Source organism: Mchenga conophoros, linkage group LG18 (genome assembly GCF_057382185.1).
Source record: "Mchenga conophoros isolate Kocher_MC1m ecotype Shallow Benthic linkage group LG18, M_conophoros_male_GT1.1, whole genome shotgun sequence".
NCBI classification, from domain to species: domain Eukaryota; kingdom Metazoa; phylum Chordata; class Actinopteri; order Cichliformes; family Cichlidae; genus Mchenga; species Mchenga conophoros.
Window position 1 is genome coordinate 27,232,249 of NC_140543.1, and position 23,064 is coordinate 27,255,312.

The window sequence follows — 23,064 nt, forward strand, 5'->3', positions numbered from 1 at the left end:
CAAAAGTCAGATTTTTTCCTTTTTTTATATTTACATATTGTCTCTAAAAACTAATGAAATTGCGAGGGAAATACACAAGCCTTACATAGTATGTGTGTGTGTGTGTGTGTGTTATTCTTTCCGATAGGACGTAAACGCAACGTGACGTCATGTAGAGAAAACAGGAAGTGTTTCAAAACGTAGGGATGTCTTCTCGGGGAAGGTAAATTTGCAAGTGCAGGTGGATACGGAAGATGTAGCGACTCGGATAGTTGGGAAGGAAACATGAAAGTTTGGTTTCTATGTAGTCTCCTTTTCGTTGCCCTGACGGATTGGACATCAGGAGACGACGGTAAGTGTTTCGGGCAGAGGTCACACACAAAGTCCGACGTATTAGCACTTTTGCTAGCAGTCATGGCTGGCTTGAAGTTAACTCGTGAAAACACATGAGAGACGCACTGAGCTGCCAGCGCTAGTCAGTGAGCTCACAGTATATCTATGCAACGATGCTACTAACTGGTTATTTACCCTGGTCAAAGAAAGCACTTTGTTTCTACTGGTGTATAGACATGTTTAGCCCTCATTGTTTTTGTTTTGTTTTGTTTGTTTGTTTTTAGTCTTATCTTGTCAAGTGTCCTGTATGCATTTCCTTTCTCCCAAGAATGTAAATATGTAAATATTTCTTATTGGAAATGTATAGCTATCTATATAGTGTAATTTATTTTTTATATAAGGTCAACAACGACAACCTACTCCTCACCCCACCCCAAGACACACACACTCTCAATAAACAAAAAAACAAGTAAACACACAAAACCCCTTCCTTATACTGCCTCATATCTTGGTAGTATGAGTAAGAACAGTAGATCATGAGCTCAGAAATGTATGTCTACTTCTCAAGATTAAAAATGTATATTTAAATATATTAATGACAAAAATAACCCAGCTAACTTAAAAGCCTTAAGCAGCGTGTGACACGACTAACTGCCAATGTCTGCAGAGGGGATTAAAAATCCTAATTAAAGATGAAGGCGTTTTGCTGGTTAAACTAATGACATTCAGTCAGTCAGCCAGGTGTTTTATGCTAAAGTGCTGGCGCAACCTGGTTAATTTGCCTGTTTTGTTATACTGGACGTGGTCAGAACTGCCATCAGTGCTCTATTATGAAAGCTTTCCTTGCCACTGTGCTATAGGAGTTATTAATAAGGAGTTATTAATGAGTAACACTCCATTTTCTCTACATCCCACATGTTGGCCAAGGTTCCTAAGAGAACAAAACTTATCTGTTATGATGCTACATCACTGAAGCCTGTTTACTTGCCCGTGCCAGCTGTGTTGCCACACAAAAAGCATATCGTAACTGGTCTCAGAGCAGTGAAAGCTGGGCCAGTAGCAGTTAGATGCTGGTCTCCCTTAAGTTTAGAGTCAAAGACCAGAGATCCAGAATGTGTTATGTGCAAATGACTATAAAAAAGGCTGCTGGCCTCTCAGCTTGTCCAGCTCCAGTCACTGTTAGTGGGGAACAGGGACTCGCATAAAATGGAGACAGCTACAGTTTCCTAAGAACACAAAACAAGCGCACCTGTAATAGTTAAGTGCAGCCACAAGATGTAATGTAAAGGATGAATGCACACACGTGAAGAGCTTTTTGACAGCACTGTTTGAGATGAAAGGGGAGAGATAATTGTCATTGGTAGGTTTTAAATATGCCTATTCTTGATTGGACAAGGGGAGCACTGCTTGCCTTGCTTGTCCTGACGGAATGCCACCGCTTTAGTGTGCGTCTCCATGTTTTGAGAGAAACTCCAAGATGATAAGGTGAAAGACTGTCTTACTATTTTTCCTGCAGATGGGCAGGTGACATTTGTGTCAGAGCTGTCATCCAAACCTGCCCAGAAATTATCAAAGTATGGCTGGTACGGGAATGCGAGGCTGCAGAGGTTTCACATACCGGAGGAAACCGCCATCGCTCGCTGGCTCTTTTCTGTGACAAAGGGCCACAGTTTCCACTGCGGGAGGCATAATGTCACTATGTAAGCTATGAAGTTTATTAATAATGACCTTTTGAGACTCCTTATAATGTATTTTATCCCCCCTAACCTAACCTTATGTTATAACCATTTTGCAGCTATATTCGATGGGGTGCCCCTCCTGTTATAAACCCCACAGGGCAGGAGTTTCCCAATACGACACTGTGGACCCCCTGTTTGTCTCTGACTTTACCTGTAATCTCAGAGAACTCCACAACTTTTAACCTCTCTGACCCTGCCCCAGGTGATTGGTATGTTGCTGCTCACTTGCCTGAAGATGATGGCCGCATTGAACAGAAGGTTGGTATAGAGCAGCGTATGGTGCATGTTGCTGCTGCTGATGCCACAGTTAGGTTAGCCACAATTTTTCTTCCCTGATCCAGTGCATTAAAATTTCTGTGACGTTACCAGGAGTATATGGAAGAAAGAACTGGTTTAAATTTTCTTGGCTGTTTCAAATTGTCATCTAATTTTAACAATTATGTAACCTTTGTACATAGGGAGGGGGGGGGGGGGGCAGGCAATGTACATTGTTAGTATTCTGGTCATGTTACACTAGTACTCAAAATTTCCTTTATCACTCTAACTTGATATATGGGAGCAGTTTTTTGGTTTTGTTTTTTCATGCTAAACCGGCTGAACCACGTTCTTTGGCTCTGTTCCTCCTGCAAAAGAGTTTTCTTACTTATCATTTGATCTGTTTACATTTTATCTTAAATCTCTGCATTGTGTTGGTGTGCATTAGTTTCCTATTGTTCTCCTGTAATCACCTCTTATTCACTTATTCAGACTCTGAATGGCGCCCATCTGTGTAAGAAGAAGTGTGCACCACAATGTCTTTATTTATAGACCTTTGTTGTCTGTCCTTATCTGTTAGGGTTTTCCATCCTGCTCCTATTTCTTCCAGCCTCAATTGTCAGTTAGGAGAGCAGTGGACACACCTGTTTTACAGAACGGCTTATTCCTGACACAAACTGCAGCCCCTGACAGACCTGCACGCCTTAAGTAAGAAGTGCATGTTTTATTTCCTGTATTTCCAGTCTTTGCACATTTTTTCCTTGCATCAGTCAGAAGACCGTAAGTGAGTGTATTTTGTTCTCTTGCTCTTAGATTGTATGTTCCTGAGTTTGCCTCTTCCCTTTTGGTTTCTGTGGCTGGCTGTTCATCAGAGGAGGGAACGGAGATGGGAAACTGTTTCCTGGTCCTCAGGCTTGGCTCAGCTTCTCTGCAGCAGGGCCCAATAACAATGAACTGCTCAGGGTTTAGCTGCTCTGCAGCTCTCTCTAATCCACCTTGGGACACCTGGATACGAGTTGTTATTGAGAGCACCCGAGCCAACCGTACTGTTACCTTCAGCGTTGTCTCAAACTACACAGGTGAATTCAGAAATATGTACACTGAAGTATGTACACACATTACACCTGTGTTTGAAATCACTCTTTACTCACTACAATATATAAACTACGCTGTGGGCCCAAAACATCCAACAGTACCTTAAGAAAAATAGTCTAAAATATGGTCACTCTCTCATTGCATCATCATGAATGAAAAGAAAAAAAGAAGCCTGTCAAAAAATAAACCCACATTTCTTTTCTCTTCCACTTTGACAGTGAGCTCCAAATGTTTAAATAAGAAGTGTTGAATGAGTGCATGATTCCAGACACAACCTGTATTTCTGTTCTAACACATTTTCTTGTGTATCCATTTTGCTTCAGTGGGATGTAAGCCAAAAAGTCTTGGCCTCAAAGCAGATGATGAGATCTTTAAGCTCCATGGCAACAGCAGTTATAGCAACTCCTCATCATCAAGCAACAGTTCGGTGCTTGCAGACACAAGTGTCTTCAGCAATAAATCGTTTTCATGGATGTCACAGTTGCTGGGGTCAGCGTGTGTGTGGAGCATCCCTGTGCTGTATGAGGAGGTGGATGTCCTGTCACTGCGATTCACCCCCGTTGGTGGAGCCAATGTTAGCGTTACAAATACACACCCCACGCTGCTCACATACCCCCTGCACGCGCACGCCAGTGGTGGCACACTCAACCTGCAGCTCACACTCAACTCTGTGAGTAACATTGAATCGCTGTACTTGCATAGACAGATTGGAAAGTCACAGAGTTGAGCTTCTGTGGAGATTTGCGTTGATACATGCGTCTGTGTTGTGTTTTTTGTAGACTAACATGACATTGGGGAACAGCAGCAGTGTGGTTGCATGTCTCTCTCCCTGGACTCCAGTCCTTGAACTGAACCACTCTCAGTCGTGTCGCACAGGTACAGTAGCACTGATTCAAATTCACACACATCAAACACCAGAAAACATTGCTTATGCCTAATTGATCAGAACGCTTTGATGAAGAATTGCATACAAATGTCTTAATTTTTGTAGATAGATTATAAATCAGCTGAAAATTTTTCTGTTAAAATTATTTTTACATAAAGTTCAAGTGGTTTTCTATTACAATTCACTTTGTTATCATGGCTTATTTAGTGTAGCTTTATGGGATCTCTTAAAAGTGTTTCATCCATTTGTCATAGCTGTGGCTCAGGAGGTAGAATAGGTCATCTTCCGATCAGAAGTTTGGTGGTTTGATTACATGGTGCATGTCACTGAATCCTGAGCTGCCTAAGATTCTTAGGTATAGAGGAAAAAAAGCAGTTTTGTTATTGGGTGAATGACTAAGAAGTAATTTGAGTACTGTTGAAAAGTTCTATACAATACCAGTTCTTTTATCATTTCAAACAAAATCTAACACAAAAAAGGTATAAATTTCAGAATTCACAGTGGGTCTGATTTTTAGATGACAATATGTCCTGTAGACAAAACAGTATGTTGTTGATTTGATGACAGATTTATTTGGAGGTTATGGTGTTGCTGTGAATGCCAGCGTTCCTAAAGCTGTGGTCAGGCTGCCTTTTCCTCAGTCAGCAACGTGGTACCTCACCCTGCAGCTTATATGCAACAGGTAAGTACACACACACACACACACACACACACACAGCAGTAGCAGACTGTGTTCAGTTATTCAGCTTTTCTTGCTTCAGATATTTTTGAAATGTACACTAAATATGTACCAAATCTTACATTTTAGAAGTTTGAAATTTGATGAAATGAGGTGTCATTCATTTAGTCATACTTTGTGTGTGTGTAATGTATGTATAATATTACATGCATGTGTTTGTGCTTTTTCCTGCAGCAGTAACTGTGGTAACGCATCAGTGGTGTCTGTGACCCCAGAGGTGTTCCTCAGTGCCTGTGTAGAGGACTGTGGGTTATACGGTGAATGTAGACTTCTGAGATCTTACAGCTACCTGTACGCTGGATGTGTATGCAAGGCTGGTACGCGCACACACAGACACACACAGTCCGTCTCCCCTAAGAAAAGGCCTTGTTAAAGTTGTAGTAGAAGCACTAAAAAAAATCAATGTCTTGATGCATGTTCAGTCATCCAGGTAAGGAAATCCCAAAAAGTCGATTCTGTTCATCTGGACGTTTTCAGTTTCGTCACTCATCCAAGTGACTTCTTCAGTCTCAGCTGACTACAGGTTTCCCCAATCTTATAAACAGTAAATTTCTTAAGGTACTGTTTTTCAGCTATTCAGTTTTGAGCAATTTGACTGAAAATCATCCAGAAAGCACAGAACCAGCTGCTCAATGAATGGGTGAGACAAACAAATTTTTACCGTTGATGTGCTAAAATCAACAGAAGAGCAGATCCGATAGAGATTTGCAATGCTTCTAGATAAGAAAATCCTTCAAAAGGTGTTTGAATTCACTGACAGCATGAAAATTCTGAGACCAGGCAACAAAGGACGTTTGACCTTTTTGTTGCGTGTCGGAAACCAGAGCAAAATACGGAGAGTGTCCTCAGTGGCCAGAAGAGAGGAGGACGCCACACTGAGGATGTGGACAAGTGGGTGAAAAAATTTGTCTGACAGACAACTCATTCAAGCAGAGAAAAACATCCTTCCAAAAGGGTTGAACTTTTGCTGTGACGCAGAGAGAAATCCCGCTAGTGGACTGATCACAGCTATTCTAAACAACAACATTGCAGACGTGGAAGCAGAGCAGCTACCGACTAAAGTTTTGGCTGGTCTCAGCAACGCAAATCCCCCACCATCCAAAATCAGCACAGAGGAGAGGCACTCATATCACTTAGTAATGACATCAACAACATCATCGTCTCAAGGGTAGGTGGACAGTTTTGCTAAAGCAGAAAGACTATCGTGAGGAAATACTGTCACCGCTCACTGAAGAAGTGGAGGTAATTCATAAGTGATTACAGGATGACACCAACCTCAGCAACCGGACCACTCTCTGCACCGACCACGTGTGTTTGCTTTTGGAACTGTGTTTTAATTCCACCTATTTCACATATAAGAGTCAGTACTACAGGTAGAAACATGGGTGTGCCATGGGTTGCCCAGTTTCACCCATTGTGGCCAACTTTTACATGGAAGAAGTGGAAAAGAGGGCTTTGTTGTCCTACCCTGGAACACCACCAAGTCATTGGTTCAGGTATGTTGATGACACCTTAAGATGCGCCACAATTCACTGATCACATTAACTCGGTGGACCAACACATCAAGTTCACCAGGGAAGATATGAAAGTGGCAGGGTAGCCTTCTTAGGCTGTGAGATTTCCATTAGTATTTGGGAACATTTAAAAGTTGATGTAAACCTACGCATATGGATCAGCATTTAATGTTTGACTCTCATCATCCACTGGAGCATAAACTGGCTGTCATTAGGATGCAACAACACAGACCCAACACCATCCCCACAGATACAGCAGCCTGGGAAGCAGAAGAACATTAGTTGGTCACTGATTAGTGGTTGTTGATCTATGGTCGTGATAATTTGTATATAAGTGATCCAGAAACTGACCTCACAGCCTGTTGTTCATCGGTGGTGTTAGTCTCAGTCATTGTGCAAATGTAGTGTGTATAAGGGTGTGGAAACCTGCAGTCAGCTCAGACTGAAGAAGTCACTTGGATGAGTGAACAGAATCAACTTGTGTCACTGCAGCTTATATTTCACTAATATTAAAATATTTCGAGATCTCCTCCTTAAAAAATTACAGTCATGCATTTATTTATTTTCACTGTGTGCAGGTTGGAGTGGTTGGGGCTGCACAGATGATTCAACAGCTCAGTCGTATAGTCACCAGTTGTTAGCAACTCTGTTGCTCACGCTCAGCAACTTGGCTTTCCTGCCTGCCATCGTGGTTGCAGTCAAACACGGTTACATCACCGAGGCCTCTGTCTACCTCTTCAGCATGTTTTTCTCCACGGTAAAACATTCAGGAACATGCATGTACCTTTTTATACATGTAGACATACTTACGAGTGTGTTTCTGATACATAAATAGGTTTAAGAGTCGATTGTTATTGTGTGGGTTTGTGTAAGAGAGGAGACGGTGAGCTTTCCTGTTTCTGCTCTATTACACATTGAACTTTTAATAGCTTTAATATCATTTTGGCATAGTTTGTAGGTGGTACTGAGATATTCAGTAAACTTGTCACCAATAAAGATGATACAAAAATAGTAATAAAAAAAACCAAGATGAGCATCAGCAAATAATACTAATCTTAGTTTAAACGTTGATATCTGCCCTTACTGTCATTGTTTCCCTCTTGTTTGTAGTTCTACCATGCTTGTGACCAGCCGGGCATTGCAGTAATGTGTATAATGGAGTATAATACTCTGCAGTACTGTGACTTCCTAGGATCCATCTGCTCCTTCTGGGTCACCATCCTGTGCATGGCTCGCATCAGAAACGCATTCAAATATGTAAGATGCTGATTCCTGCCTCTTCTTTCATACTGTTGACACACTCTGCTAAGGATTGGTATGTTTTAAAAGGCTGTGTGGGTTTTTCTTGCCCCTTTGTGTGTGTAGACTCTGTTCATGCTCGGGACTCTGCTGATAGCCATGTCAATGCAACTGGACCGCACGGGCCTGTGGAACCTGCTGGGCCCCATCCTCTGTGCCATACTGATCATGGTCATTGCCTGGGTAAGAGACGCATTTTCCATCTGTTGCAGATGTTGATTATATTTTGGACAGTAATAAAACAGTTTTTCCTCTTCTTTTCTGTTTACAGGTGCGCAAAGGGGTCCATCGACGACATTGTTACCCGCCCTCTTGGAGGCGTTGGGTCTTCTACCTGATCCCGGGGGTGTTGTGCGCCTTAATCGGCCTGTGTTTGTACACTTTTGCTGAGACAGAGGACAACTACTATTACACACACTCGCTGTGGCACATCCTGGTGGCGAGCTGCGTTGTGTTACTGCTGCCACCAAAGAAGAAAAACAGGGAGAAGTTTGGCTGGAGCAGTGGCTGGACCCTGAACTGGAGCTGGAGACCCCGGGTTTGTGGATACACTCTCTGTGAAGGCAGCAAAGATGAACTCTACACTGTCACATAGTAGGTCAGGAGATGCTATGTCTAGGTAGTGGCTGTTTGACACCCTTAGACTTACACGAGCATCTGATCCCTGCTGGTGTTGACATTTTACAAAAAAGTTTCCAAGCAATGTATTTTAAAAATCAAAGTGGACCTATATTCTCTTGGGTCCGCAGGTTTCTTATTCATAATTGCATTAAATTAAGTCTTAAACAAAACATGCACAAACACATTTGAAACCTCCACAGTGGACTATTTGATCAGCGGTTCATTGCACCAGCTTAATGTAGGGTTGAGCAACAAAACCTTGGACTTTATGCCCAGGAGTTTATGTGCTTTGCGTATGTTTCACTAGTGTAGGACATTAATGTTTGAAATATTTATAAAGAACTCTTTTAAGTCTTTATATTTAGTCTATTGACACGACTATGTTTAGATCCATTCGATGCATGCTTGATCTTTAACTAACAGGTAGTTTTAATACTAGCTTTTTTCACGGCTGCTACGCTCTATTGTGCAGTCGTCCAAGTGCAATTCGCAAGAAGACAAATTTATTAGACCATTTAAAACAAAACAACACCTTTGCCAAAGTCTGCTTATTACATTTTTCATGCCTTAATGTTCAATTCAGTCTCCTAAAGGGTGTTGGACTCACAATTGACAGTTTTATAGTATCAAAATGACCACAGCTAAAACCACAGGTAACAGCATCTTTTCATTTGCCCGTTCTTCTTTCTAGCACCTACACTACCCACAATGCAATGCAACACTTGCACAGTCACTTGTCCCAGTAAAGAGATTATCTTTGACTCCATACACAAATATATAATATGGTACTGTAAACAAACTTTAATGTATAAAGTAGGGCTGCCACGATTAGTCGAGTAGTCACGATTACGTCGACTATCAAAATCGTCGACGACGCATTGTTTGAAGCTTTGTAAGATCACAAAAGACGCAGGAATAAGTAGCAGGATTTTAAGCGTGTAATAACGGACTGAAACAGAAGATGGCAGCACTGCATGTACAAGGATGCCAGCTGCCGTTAAACCCCGAAGAAGAAGAAGAAGCTGTTTCCCAGAAGTCATAGCGCGGCCCAGCTCAGTTTCCTACAATGGCGGCAGCTAGTTAGTTTTAATATTACTCTTATTATTCTTTCTGGATCAAAAAATAAACGCTTAATGTATTTTCAGGCGAGAATGTAGCTGTGTAAACGTCAAATATCTGCTCAGTTTATCATGACACCACATATTTTCAAAAGCGCTCCGACGTTTTCGGAGACGTCTGTTACCCACTAGCTCGATAGCTAACCGGGGTTTAACGCTCACTAGAGCCCGTGAGAACACCAGACTCTGGGCCAACCATTTTCAAACCCACCGCTGTCTTTCACTACTCAGGTTAAACATGATATATAAGTCACTTAAATAACTTAAAAGTGTTATTGTTTGTCTTTTTTCAGTGTTTTCTTTGTTCCTGAGTAAATCAGTTTGGCTGAGATTAAAGTTATAGTTTTTACACAGCTGAATAAAAGTCAAGCAGACAGCTGATTATTAGAAGTGTGAGATGCTCGAGAATATACTCCGGTGTCCTGTTATATTTTAGATACCAATGAGCAGACGGCTGAGTTTATTAAACTTCACTGAAACAATCTGCAAATTTCATTAAAATGTAATAAACTATCATCTTGTCTTTATTTTTAGTTAGCACATACCTTAAACACTTAAAGCTGTAAGCTAATGATAGTTAAATAAGAGCAGATGCATGCTGGTGCAATAAGCTGTACGTTTTACGTCCAGTGGATGATGATCTGATTAGTCGACTAATCACAAAAATAATCGGTGACTAGTCGACTATCAAAATAATCATTTGTGGCAGCCCTAGTATAAAGGGCGTAAGTTTTTGTCCAAATAAAAACTGTCTTGACCCTTATCGGCTTTGCTATCACCCCTACAGACTTTGAGTTAGATGATATAAACAGGTGGGGAAATGTAAGTGTAAAGCAGTGTAGTAAATGTTAGCATTGTAGCTTTACATCACTATATCTGAATGTTCAAATGTGCAACGTGTATCTGAACATTTCTACCCTTAAGGATGTTTATAGCCGAGTGTGTTATTTTTGTGAGCTAATGAAAAAGATTTGCGCACAACTTTGTAGTTGCACACATGTTTGAGTTTACACAGAACTCCTCTCCTAATGAATCTACCAGTTTAACTTAGATTATAAAGTGATATAAACGGAGAGCAGACCACAATGTCATTTTTAGTGCTTGCTGTAACCACGGTAACAGCACAGAAAACTCACCTTTTTATTCTTTTGTCGTTGCTCGCATATTTTTCTGACAGGTGCACATTGCAAAACAATGATGTCAGACTTATGGCAGTGGAACTTTTCCACACCAGTCACATGGCTGGCTCTGTTTGCTATTCTGTTTCTAAAAACTATTCACAGTGATAATAAAACAGCTTTACTGATGCTAAAATCCTGTGTAGGTCTACATTGTTCCCCTCAGACGATATGTCAAATTCAGTAAGAAAATTGGTAAAGGATGTCGCCTACAAGCAGACCTGGCAATGGGATTGGTGTCATTAAAATCATAACCAAAGTCGTCCCTAGTTATGGGCTACATAACTAGGGATACAGCTCATAACTATAAATGTGAGTTTCACAGATAAAACTGAGTTCACTAACAAATGCACCTTTTATTGGAAGTTATCCATGCAAGTCTCTTTCTTTGTTTACAGATCTGCTTGCTGATACAAAAAAGGTCTCACATGTAAATGTTTTACACATTCAGATATGGTAATACACAGCCAGCGTACTTAGGGCCCCGTTTTGTTTCCATATTCCGTTTGATTTCCATAATCATTGCTGAACTAAGTAACGGCGTGTCCTTCTTTTAAACTCTAATTCCGTTAAATTCTACTCCAAAACCACTTCCTGTATTCACCTGACGCACCTTATGATTAGATGCAATGTATATAGCTACTGATATTACATAGCAGAGCAATCCAGTGTTCATAGTGTGCAAAGTGGAACTTATTGAATGTATATTCAGAATTTAGTCTTGTGCCTCTTTGTGTACTTTGTATGCCTGAATGTGTGTTTTGTCTCTTCTACCAATAAGGCTGCTGAATACTTTCCATACTGTTTTATGTAAGATGTACACACTACTTTACACTTTGTCTAGTGTGTTGCATACTGTAAGGGTTTTGCACTTGGTTTAAATTGAATGTTTCCTACTAACACTCTTGCATTCCCTTACTTTTATTGTTGTAATGCTCTTTTTCTCTCATGTATTAGCGCGAATCACATTGTTGAATAAGTAGGAGGATGAATAGGATTTCTTCAATCGCAACACACTGTTGCTCTCTTAATGTGTAAACATGGAAAAAATGTAATGTTCGGCATCAGAAGTGATTTTATTTCCCTGTACTGTTAGTCTGTCAAAAACCAGCATTTTAACCTACCAAAAATAAATCCATGTGTAAAGAGCATAATTTCATTTGTTGTCAATGCTTTTTATGTGGCTGCTCTTTTCTGTTCCTAAGGCGAAGACACTCCATCGCCAGCACTTATACTTGGATAGCAGAGAGGGGATGGGGAACAGAGGGAAGCAGATTATCCTAATCCTCAAAAATGCTGAAAGTGAGTGTGTGTGTGTGTGTGTGTGTGTGTGTGAGTGAGAGAGAGAGAGAAAAAGTATTTCCCCCTTTCCATAAATAGCTTCCCCCCATTAGTAAAATTGATGGTCCTGCAAAGCTTAGAGATCAAAACATTAAGCTGAACTGCTTTGGTGTGGTTAGCGTGCATGTAGACCTACCTCCGAAAAAATGTGAAGAATTTAAAAGCCTGTTTTTGGTTGGGTTTTGTTTGTTTTTTTGTTAACACGTTGTTGCTGTTGAGTTGCACTTCAAAAACTGTGGAATCTACACTTTGTGTAATATATAAACTTTTTTCTCTGTAATCCTGTAAACTTTGGAGGCTTGGTTCAGATCTATAGAGCTGAATGAAGCTTTCACAGGCTGAAAGAAACACTACAGTCACACTACGGATAACCTTTGTTATGCACAACAGAAAATTATTGCAACTGTGTGTTTGTGATTTTGTTGCCCATGAAATGGTTCCTTCAGAGTTGGGGACCAGGTCTGTGACCACTTACAGTTAGTTGGCGTCTTTTGGTGCATTGAGACGGTAATGAGACAAAGCCAGTCTATCAGTCTGCAGCCGAACTGGGAAACTGCATGCAATCTGCAATACTAAATTGATTAACCTTGATAAATGTGCAAAACCCAATAATAACCACAAAATAGCTTCAGTGCTTGAAATGCAAGCATTTGGCATCAAGCCGAGTTGAGTCCTGTATATCAGACTAGTTCCACTCATCAGTGCAGACTGACCTGAAGGTGATTGGAGTCAGCCTGAGTCAGACTACGATTGTTTGCAGGGTCTTAAGGTGTAGATTTTATTTTACACATTACTGTCACATCTTCAGACTTCAGATAAAATGTGCTGAGAAGGAAAAGGGTGCTCACAGCTCAGGGATCACACCTGCCACAAAGGATCACAGGCTGTAGTTTTTCCAGGAAACTTGAAAACATGTTGCTTTGGTCACATGCAGCCAGTAGAGGGAGCCAGCACAGAACAGTTATTATTATAAGGAAGTAGAAGCAACAGAAGTGTTACAATAAATAATGCAAATAATGAGCCTTTTAGAGCTCCTGCAGGTAGCCATAGGAAGGGTTAAATGACCGAAGGTACAAATTTCAGTGGGAACATTTGTTTATTTATTTTCTTACTTTACTTTTTCTGGGGATTTAAAAACTTAAACCATGAAATCGATTAGCAGTGTGTGGTAGAAAGAGAGGAAGGAAAAGGTGCTCTAAAACCTGGTCGCTGATCCACACACTCACAGGTACTCACAGCATGCAGGGCTGAGGCTGGAGCACCACACTAACTGCTGTTGTGACATTTTATTGAGTTGAGAGCATGCTTGAGAAAAGTGAAGCGCAACGACAAACGCAATGTGCAGCTCCAACTGCACAAGCAAACTGCCCAACAATCACAGTCACACTGAGGCAGATCTCTGAAGAAATATCATGTTACCGACGCCTTTACCTAAACCGGCTCAGGATTCTATAGAAAAAGAACACTTGATATGGGGATCATAGGAAAAACTATTCAGCACACTGTGATGGGATGAGGATGCAACAATAAAGGGTGTAGAAAAAGCTCTTCTCTGTGGTTCACTGGTTGTCCTTCAGTGGCATGCTGCTCAGGTGTGCCATGACACCTGTTTCTCAAAGCTCTAGTGATGTTGCTGCGGCGTACGAGAAGCTCTGTTTGACTTTAAAGAAAAAACTCAGACAACAGAGAGTAAAGCGACCGAGTCTTTCTCTCTTTTTTGGGTTCTTTTTTTTGGCCTGGATCAGAAATGCGAGCCAGCTGCAGAGTTGGCACCTGCCCCCTTGGCAAGGCCTTCTTCCTCTGCTGCCTGGGTGGCAGTCTGAGCAGGGGAGGGGCTAGAGTGCCTCTGGCGTCTCATGAAGGGGAACACACTGACGGGAAGGAGAAAAGGAAAATGCGCTCATTAAATGCATGCTTAAATATGGATAGAGGGAAAAAAAGTAGGATGAGTATAAAAATGTCACCTTTTCTTGGTTTCCTGGGGGACGATGGCTTTGGCCAGCATGTTCTTGTACAGGTCAGACTTGAGATACCTTGGATAGGAGTCCTGGGAACAGACACACATACACAAAAAGAAGCTTTTAGCTCATGGGAAAGAAAAGATGGACTTCCACATGAGTCAAAAAAGTATGTTTTTTGTTTAAATCTGATGTTCAGAAACAGGAAAAGGCAAGTCACACATTTATTGTACCCAACCAAAGATTTGGAGAGCAAAAGGTAGAAAAACAAAAATTGCTTTCTGGCTTCTTTTTAATGCGTTAATTTACTTTCCTGCTGAGGGTAAGAAGGAAAGATCAATACACTCTCATATGTCATGCAATATGAAGCCAGAGCAAAGAGGTATCCAGCTTAGCTTGGCATAAATACTAAATACACACTGAAACAGCTTGGCTCTGACCAAAGGTGAAGCAGCACTTCTAAAGCTCACTGGTAAGAAACTGATATTGATCCTCTCGTCTGACAAGGAAGCAAATGAGCTTTTTTCCCAAGCTGTATTCCTGTAAAGCAGGACTCACCTCAAAGCACCATTACAATCTAAAAAACAGACTGTGCATACAGTAATGTGCAAATATCTTGAGCCAGGCTATTTTTTTTTATATTTTGCTAATGTAAGTAGGTGATATAGTATGTAAGGCAGAAAACAGACAATTCTAACAAGCTTGAAAGTCGTTCTTTGGTATGTCCACCTTAAATCTCCAACACCGTCTGAACTTTGGGGAGGCCAGTCCATGCCTGATACTGTTATACAGTTTGTGTTTTACTATGCAAGTGTAATTTTGCTGCATTTGGGATCATTGTCACGCTGAAAAACAAAGTCATTGCCAATTAGCTGCTTTCCAGTGGTATTGTAAGGTGAATCAAAATTTGTGCATAAAAGTATTTGAAAATGAAGTTTTCACTGATTTGTGTGTCAGTTTGTGTGTCATTTAGCAAAGCTCGGCCTTTTGAGGCTTATTGACAGCCAGGCTTGTGCTGAAAAGGCTTCAGTGCATAGTAAATGATCGACTACATGGCCAGATGCATCTCTCGGATCCTGTGTTGGGTCTTTGCTGGACTTTTTTCCTACTCCTCAGGGGCATGGCTTTCACATACTGTTCATCTTCTGTAGTTTAGACAGGTTCTTTGCTAAGTTGTCTGTCATGTGTATAAACACTGGTTCATCGCTTGAGAAATTGCCTTTGTGATGCTTGAGTGATTCACAGGTCAGTGTGAAGCAGCTTAACAAACAAACAACGTTTCTCAGAAAATGGTCAGGTACAAGGACTAGATTGAAAATAAGTAAGAAGCAAGCCAATGTCCAAAGAAAACCCCTGCAAGACCTTCAGAAAGCCTAGAAGAGCAATTGATGAAGACCACTTTAAAAAATGACAAGAGTCTGGCTTCTTAGAAGCAAAGTATAAAGAAATGGTTCAAGACTTTTGCACATGACTTCATAACGTTGCATAATTTTATTATAATTTGTGGGACAAAGGAGAGAGATCCCGTTTAATAAATACAGAAAAGCCACGTCAGGTGAAAAAGTATAAGAAGGATCTGTGTTCCATATTCATGGCTCGCGCTTGCTTATAATGCATTTTTTATGGTTGATGGTAAGTGCTGTTACATAAAGGTACAGTGTGTGGGTGGGTGAGTCAGAGGTCAGACCTTCTTCATGAGGAAGTAAATGTGCATCTGCGCGTCGTCCATGACAAAGCGGTGCGGCCGTTTGATCCCCTCTAAGGTTTTATCCATTGTCTTGCTGTCGATGTTGACCCAGCGGGCCGCTCCAGGAGCCAGGAAATTCCTGGGTTACATAAAAGATGAGGTGCTTATCTTATGAATATGTAACACATGCATGTGTGACATGGCTGTCCACTTACTTGTAGATGTCCTCCACTTTCTCTACGATTTTGGAGCTTTCTCCATGTCTGATATCCTCACACGCCTGCCAGAAATACAGGTTCTCCGCTGAGAGCGGAGAGACACACGGTGAGGAGCTGCGTGTGTGGTAAAACAACACTGATGCAGGAAAATGTGACACACGGCAAGAGTCTTTTTATAGCTGTGGAAAGAGTTCCTACTGTACGCATGCATGGGTGAGCAAATCCCTCTCCTGTGTTTTGCTCATGCCTCCCTCTTCTCCACATCTCACTCTTAAATGTGGCCCTTCCTCTCCTCCATTCGTCTACCTTTTAACTTTGCCACATCTGTTTGTGACCTCTTCTGTATTTGAATTCTTCTTCTAATGATTTAAAAGATTGTTTTAATTGATTGCTGCGCAGCGCTTCAGCCCACGTCTCTGGTGTTTATACAGGACACATAAATATATTGAATCTCTTTTTCCACTGTCTCGTCTTTTCCACCTCTCACCGCCGGGACTGGAAAATATCATTAGGAGAGATAATCAAATTCGGAATAAAGCTGATGTGAAAAACAATTAAATAGATTTTCCATGTGTAATATTGTAACAATCTATACTATATTCCTCGTATTTCACGCATATTTTACACCTGTTATGCTCATTTCCAGCTGCAGTTTCAGCCTCGACAGGGACGTGGCTGAAGACAGGGTATGGGAGGACACCTCTGGTGCCTGCCAACATTGTGTTGTATTGATGCAAACATGAACTGAAAGTGCAGGTGGATACAGACATTCAGACCTGCTTTACTGGGAAAATGGGTTATGGATCACTTTAAACACAGCTATGCAGACACAAAGTTTTGCAGTTTTTCCTCTGCAAACCACCAAAGTGCCAGGTCTTCATTGCTCAGACAGCATTTAATGATGTCCATGGGTTCAAGACTTCAGGTGGTCACTGACTAAATCCATGTAATAAAAACAATCCGTCTATTCTCTTCTACTTATCTTTGTCAGGGCCACAGAGGAGCTGGAGCCTAACCCAGCTACCGCAGTGCCAGAGGCAGAGTGCACCCTGGACAGGTCGCCAGTCTGTCGCAGGGCTAACTCATAGAGAGAGACAACCATTCACACCTATGAACCAAACCCCACTAACTGCGTGTCTTTGGACTGTGGGAGGAAGCCCGAGTACCAGGAGAGAACCCACGCAAACACAGGAAGAACATCCACAACAACTCCACACAGAAAGGCCCTGGCCTGATGGTGGACAGTGCTAATCACCGCACCACCGTGCCGCCCTACAAAAACAATCCTCATATTTACAATTAGTTTTGTTCGTACAAATTATTTTGAGCCTCTGAAAATGAGGGCTAATGTTTAAAAATAATTTTTGTTAAACTCCTTGAATTAAAGCTGAAAGTCTACACTTCACTCACTATTGAGTGTTTCATTTTAAATTCACCATGGTGGTGCACAGAGGGGAAACAAACTACAAAGTCTGTATCTTTGTCTAAGAAATTATGGACCACAACAGTGATAGTGAACATAATAATATGAATGGTATAACAAGTGCATTTTGTTTTTTTATCCTCCAGTATTCAAAGCTGAATGCTCCATATTTGTAATCGGTTCCCTCGCTCCTGTTTCTCACCACTGAATTCCTTCTCCAGGTAGGTCATGAACTCCCTCCTCCCCATGGCATCGTTGAGGAGCTCCATGAAGCTGAAGCTCCAGCGTTCTACTCGTAGGCGCGTCGGGACCGGCACTCTGCTCAAGAAACGCACAAAAAGCAGAAATGTTACGCTGGATGTGGGATGCTGAGCTCATTTGTAATGTAACACGCTGATGTTTCCGTAGCGCTTTCATAGTCTCAATTACTACTTAGTGTTAAATAAGTGTAAAGTGTCTTAGTGTAAAATAAGGAAAAGCATGATAAGTTCAGTACTTCAACTGTGAGAAAATATATATGATCTAACGCGCTGCTGCTACATGACTCGATGAAGTCTTGAACGTGTGGAGTACTGTACTGTGTGGACTGGTTATAATCTCTGCATTGTCTCACATTTCTGCGTTCATCGTCCAGTGCGCGGTGTCATCAGAGATCCAGGGGTTACTGGGCAGGCAGCCTTGCATAATGGGATCGTGGTTCAGGTACTGCTCGCTGTATTTCAGAAAACTGCACATCCACGCACAAGTGCAGTGGCATGCGCGCACACAAGAACACACATGCACGCACACACACACACACGGTATTATTGTATTAGTCCTGCAGATCATAAGAGTTAATGGCCACTAATTCCAACTCGCCCCGGGAAGCATCCATTAGTGGCTCTTCTAGAGGGAGCGCTAAGCTTTATGTGCATGTGTGTGCGTACTAGAAGACGCCGAGTTTGACCCGGGCAATCAGACGTCTATTATGTGTGTATCTGTGCGTGTCTGGATGTGAGCCTTTAGCAAACTGACACATACCCTTCTAGGCAGATGGATGATTTTACACGGTTTCTTCCAAGAGCCTTTCTACAGGCTTCAATCTGCAAACAAAGGCAGGAGGAAGAACCTTTTATGTGCTCTATACACTCGTACTTAATCTGATGGCATCTAAATTACGCGCTGTACTTACCTCTCTTTTGTAGTAGTCACTGTTCTAGTTCTGTAAAGAGTAACACAGGGTCATCGTGTGAGGTCACACATTAAACCTTTATATAATGTATGTTACAGTTATAGAAACATATACATTTGAGGATAGCTGCCTTGTGACCAAATGTGTCACAGACACACAAACAGTAGCATTAAATATATAATTTTACAAACAATGACAGCCTAGTATGAGATTACAGACTAACATACTGAATTAGATTTCCCATTTGGGACGACAGAGGCGAATGACTCTACCCTGTCATCTCAGGTCCTCGACTTTTTAACCTTGATTTACAATCATGATTATTATAATCATTCCTAATACACTGCAGGTCTGCGGTAAACTTACTTTCAAACGATCCCAGTGGCAAGAAAGAACAAAAGGTGGCGATTAAACACGGAGTGAAAAGTTATATCGTTAATGCATTTTTTTTAAAGCAGGAAGTAGAGAAATACAATGAAGTCACTGACCAGTGTGACTCTGCAGCTGAAGTTATTTGGTCGCTCCAAGCCTGTGTCCAACACGTTATTAACCCCAGGCTGTAAAAAAAGAAGAAAAACAAAAAATAACATAGTAAAATCTAAGTACAGTGTATTTGATGCATGTGTCTATACAATATCTGTGTGTGTGGGTGTGTGTCTGATGAGATGTATGTGAGCGAGCACTTAGCCTCCCTAGAAGTTTCCACTCCACTAGCTCTGACTTTTAGTCCCAGGTTTCTTTCTTTTTCTCCAAGCCCTCGTCCCTAATTCATAAGGTCGAGACAGGATGGAGTCCCTCCTCCAAAACCCTTGTCCTCTTATCCACCCGCCTCCCATTATCCCTTTCATCTTCCCCTCCCCTCTTTCCCGCGGCATGCACACGCACGTGAACGCTTTTTCCTTCCCCTTTGGTACTTCTCTCTGCCTGCCTGCCTCTATCTAAGAAAAAGATGTGGAATATGATGATGATGTTTTTCTTGCTCTCTTTGTTTGTCCCTCTGTTGCTCTCACTCTCTCTATGTCAACTGAGGCTCTTACCGGATAGGTTGAATATTTCATGCAGAAGGGAAAAGGGACTGTGGGTGAACTTTAGTGGGACTGCTGTCTGCTTTTATGCTGGGATACAGCTTTAATAGTTGCCAAGTATAGAGATGATCATGTAGTTGTGCTGTAGCATAGCATGTACAGCACAGTACAGTTGAATACAGTACAGTGTTATTGAGCGTACCGGGGGTCTGTTGATGAGCCAGTAAGCCTGCTCCTGACACTCCAGAACAATGCGGTCAGCCTTCCGCCTCTGTTTGGACGCTCTGAACATAAATCACAAGGTTTGTTCGTGCACGCTGGTAAACGCACGTGTGTGTGTGTGCGTGCATGTTTGTGACAAAGTGCACCTGAGTTGCTCTCTGGCTTGCATCACAACAAAGTCCCAGGTGTGGTTGATCCTCTTGTGCAACAGACTGTACCTTTCCTAAAAAAGGAAAAGGAAAAGAGGGAGGAGAGGAGGAGGAATGATGACACAGACTTCTTGGCCCAAATTTTCCTGGTGCATATTTCATAACACAAACAAACACACACAAACACACTTTCTCTGTCATTTAGATGCACAGACATGCATACCCACATGATTTCCTCACCTTCTCATATTCCATCAGTTCGCCTTGTTTTCTTATATTCTTTTTAGCCAGATAGATTGCTGTTGGGATATAAGAAAGAAAACAAAGAGAAAGAGGTGAAATCAGAGGTCCAAAGACCTGCACCTGTGTTTATTAGATGTTATAAAGGCTCCTTTCTGCCTTCAGCTGCTCACTTATTCACATGGGTCTTCACAGCAGGTAGCTCCGCATATTTGATTTGGGATTTTTTTTTCCTGGGTCTCCTCCTGGTCTCAAACTGGGGTTCTCTTATGAATGTATAAACCACTAAAGTATAAAAACTCTTAGTTGTGTAGGATTTTTTCGCAAAGTGTTTCATATAAATAATTTTTAAAAAGAGTGAAAAAGACAGGAATTGTAGGATATATGTAAAAAAGAGCTTACATGTTCGTAATCATGATTATATAATGTTTTATATATGACATGTCCACTGGGAAGTGGACATCGTCCCTCAGAGATCACATGTATATTTAGAGTTTTTTCTTACCATAGTCCAGCTCTGACGCGGGCCACCTGGTACTAGTCCAGAAATAAGGAGTCTGTAAAAAACACAAACAAAAAAAAAACTAACTAACTAAAAGCAACATTTTTCTTTTTCCTTTTTATTTATTTTTTTCTTGACTGAAACTGATGTTGAAGCAGTTGATGAAAAAGCAGCAGACTGGCAGATGGATGAGGGATTAGGAAGTGGGCTAATGGAGTGAGAGGGAAAATGGGAGATGGGCACTAATAGAGAGAAGGTGATGTTTACTGAAAGATTGATGGAGGAAGGGCCAGGGTTGTAGAAAGTAGGCAGAATGGACATACTGAGCGGCCTGACCTGGAAGCGGTAGGGTGACTCATCGGGCCGTAGCACAAGGCACCTCGGCTCTTTGAGGGGGTAAATGTATCCATATTTCACCAGCATGTTGCCAAGGTGCAGAGACTCTGTCGAACACCACAGGAGAAGTCTCAATCATCTCACCAGATTGTTATTCAGGTTTTTTATTTATCACCATGTCATGTCTGATGGCACCTGAGAGGGGATGCTGATTTCATTAGGACTAAAGCTTTTAGACTGAACTGACTAAGTAGCTGTGACTGGAAAAGAGCTGTTGGCACTGCACTTTTCTTTATCACACATGCAAGCATTGTCAACCATCTCTCATAAATCAAGGCTTTGCTCCAGCGATGGAATGCCTCATCAATCTTCAGTCTCTCCTCATTTGTTAAAGAGCCCTACTTTTTTGAGTGACAGCTCCCAAAAAAAGCCGTGGGATGCTTTTTAATCAGCTTCTACCACTCTCTCTCTGTCTCTCTCTGCCTGACTCCACTCTTTTCTTTCCTGCTGCTCGGAAGCAAAAGGGACCAGCGGGCTACTTTTTTCCCCCTCAACGTCTAATTTAGTTGAAAATCTCCTGAGGTGGAGATCTCTTTGGGCACACTAATCAAACTCAGATCATCAGGTGAGTTAATCAGACCCAGTCCCACAGGGGCTAACCCCATTCCTGTTTACTGGAAACATCCTTCCCTACGATGCACACACAAATAACTACCTACCGCGTCAGGCACCATATCCTGGCAACACACCAACGACACACAACATGCCGCTCACACAGAGACAGGAGAAAAACAGCAGATACGTAACAGTCAACAATCAAGCGCACATTGTATGCATCTGTACACCTACCCTCCTCGCTGATTCTGTATTTGTGTGTCAACCAGGCAATTATATCATGGCCTGTAAAAGAATGGAAAGAAACAAGAGGGGAAGTGAGGAAAGAAGTTCCTCTCCAATCTTGGCAAAGCACACGGGATTCTCAAAAAAATGAATGCTGAATTATGTATGACTGCTGGGACAAAGTCAAGCTGCAATGTACCTGTCCACCCAAGCGCACTGATTCTAATGCATACTGACACAAGGAGCATACTCACACACACACACACACACACACACACACACACACACACACACACACACACCTGTCATGGCGTGTGGAATGACAGTTATAAGAAGCCTCTGGTTTCTCATCTTCATGCCCATGTCAGGGTCCTGCATGGCCACTATCACTTTCTCCATCTGCAAGGGAGACACACACACACACACACACACACACACACACACACACACACACACACACACACACACACACACACACATATGTAAACATGCAGCTGGGCAACAAGAATTGGACCACTACACGAATAATAACAACAACAACAACAACAATAATAATGATAATTTTACCTTAATTTGTTTTTCTTCTTTAATCTAATGAAATGTGTTGGATTTGTTCAGCGCTGGATTTCCAGGATATTCTGTGACAATAAATAAATACAACCAAAGAGAACGTGATCAAGCAGTCTTACCTTTCGAAAGCATGCCATTTGCTCCCGATGACACCCTCCTTTAGCCAGGGTGTTGATGGTCATCTTGCGGGATGCTTGGGATCACTCGACGGGACGGCAAAGTGCAAAAGCAAAGCGCTACCGGGAGAGCGAGAGAGAGAGAGAGGAGAGAGAGAGAGAGGGAGAGAGAGCGAGAAAAGAGAGAGAGGGAGAGAGATGGAAACATCAGGCTGTCCCGTGCCTGCCGGGCGCGCGCGCGGCTGTGTAGATTAGAGAGGATTACAGGTCAAATAAATTTTTACTCAAGAGTTTCGGCACAAAAGAGGCAACTAGCTTTTCTCTGTTTCTTTTTACAGATAGGCTACATGACGAACTGAAAATGAAAAAATATAGCTGTATACGAAATGTAGGCCTTACCAAAGCGTACCATATCAAGTTCTTTCGCTGTTATTTGAATATTGACCTTTTTTTTAAAAATAGTTTTATATTTGCAGAGAGCGTTTGGCTTGTGTACTGACCTGATAAGGG

The 23,064-nt window shown here is 41.8% G+C and overlaps 2 protein-coding genes across 3 annotated transcripts; one reads left to right on the forward strand and one right to left on the reverse strand.

Annotated features, from left to right (window-relative positions):
* The first annotated feature begins 135 nt into the window (after positions 1–135).
* pgap6 (post-glycosylphosphatidylinositol attachment to proteins 6) lies at positions 136–11,910 on the forward strand. 2 transcript variants are annotated; one of them, XM_085253732.1, is made up of 13 exons: positions 136–331; positions 1,829–2,012; positions 2,108–2,309; positions 2,887–3,014; positions 3,120–3,385; positions 3,725–4,071; positions 4,181–4,277; positions 4,855–4,969; positions 5,201–5,343; positions 7,119–7,297; positions 7,651–7,797; positions 7,906–8,022; positions 8,111–11,910. In XM_085253732.1, the coding sequence occupies exons 1-13, from the start codon at positions 265–267 to the stop codon at positions 8,432–8,434; spliced, it is 2,316 nt and encodes a 771-aa protein (XP_085109858.1). In that variant the 5' UTR covers positions 136–264; the 3' UTR covers positions 8,435–11,910. The 2 variants fall into 2 exon arrangements, with proteins under 2 accessions (XP_085109858.1, XP_085109859.1); XM_085253733.1 differs by lacking the exon at positions 136–331 and having other exon boundaries at positions 1,882–2,012; positions 2,254–2,309.
* A 1,264-nt stretch (positions 11,911–13,174) lies between these two features.
* Positions 13,175–22,701, reverse strand: rgs11 (regulator of G protein signaling 11). Its single transcript, XM_085253734.1, has 17 exons — positions 22,558–22,701; positions 22,171–22,267; positions 21,878–21,928; positions 21,029–21,135; positions 20,696–20,747; positions 20,191–20,249; positions 19,948–20,024; positions 19,782–19,863; positions 19,043–19,111; positions 18,555–18,578; positions 18,404–18,465; positions 17,997–18,110; positions 17,586–17,701; positions 15,958–16,045; positions 15,743–15,881; positions 14,062–14,144; positions 13,175–13,968 (listed from the first exon to the last, which is right to left on the reverse strand). The coding sequence occupies exons 1-17, from the start codon at positions 22,618–22,620 to the stop codon at positions 13,839–13,841; spliced, it is 1,413 nt and encodes a 470-aa protein (XP_085109860.1). The 5' UTR covers positions 22,621–22,701; the 3' UTR covers positions 13,175–13,838.
* Between the last annotated feature and the right edge of the window lie 363 nt (positions 22,702–23,064).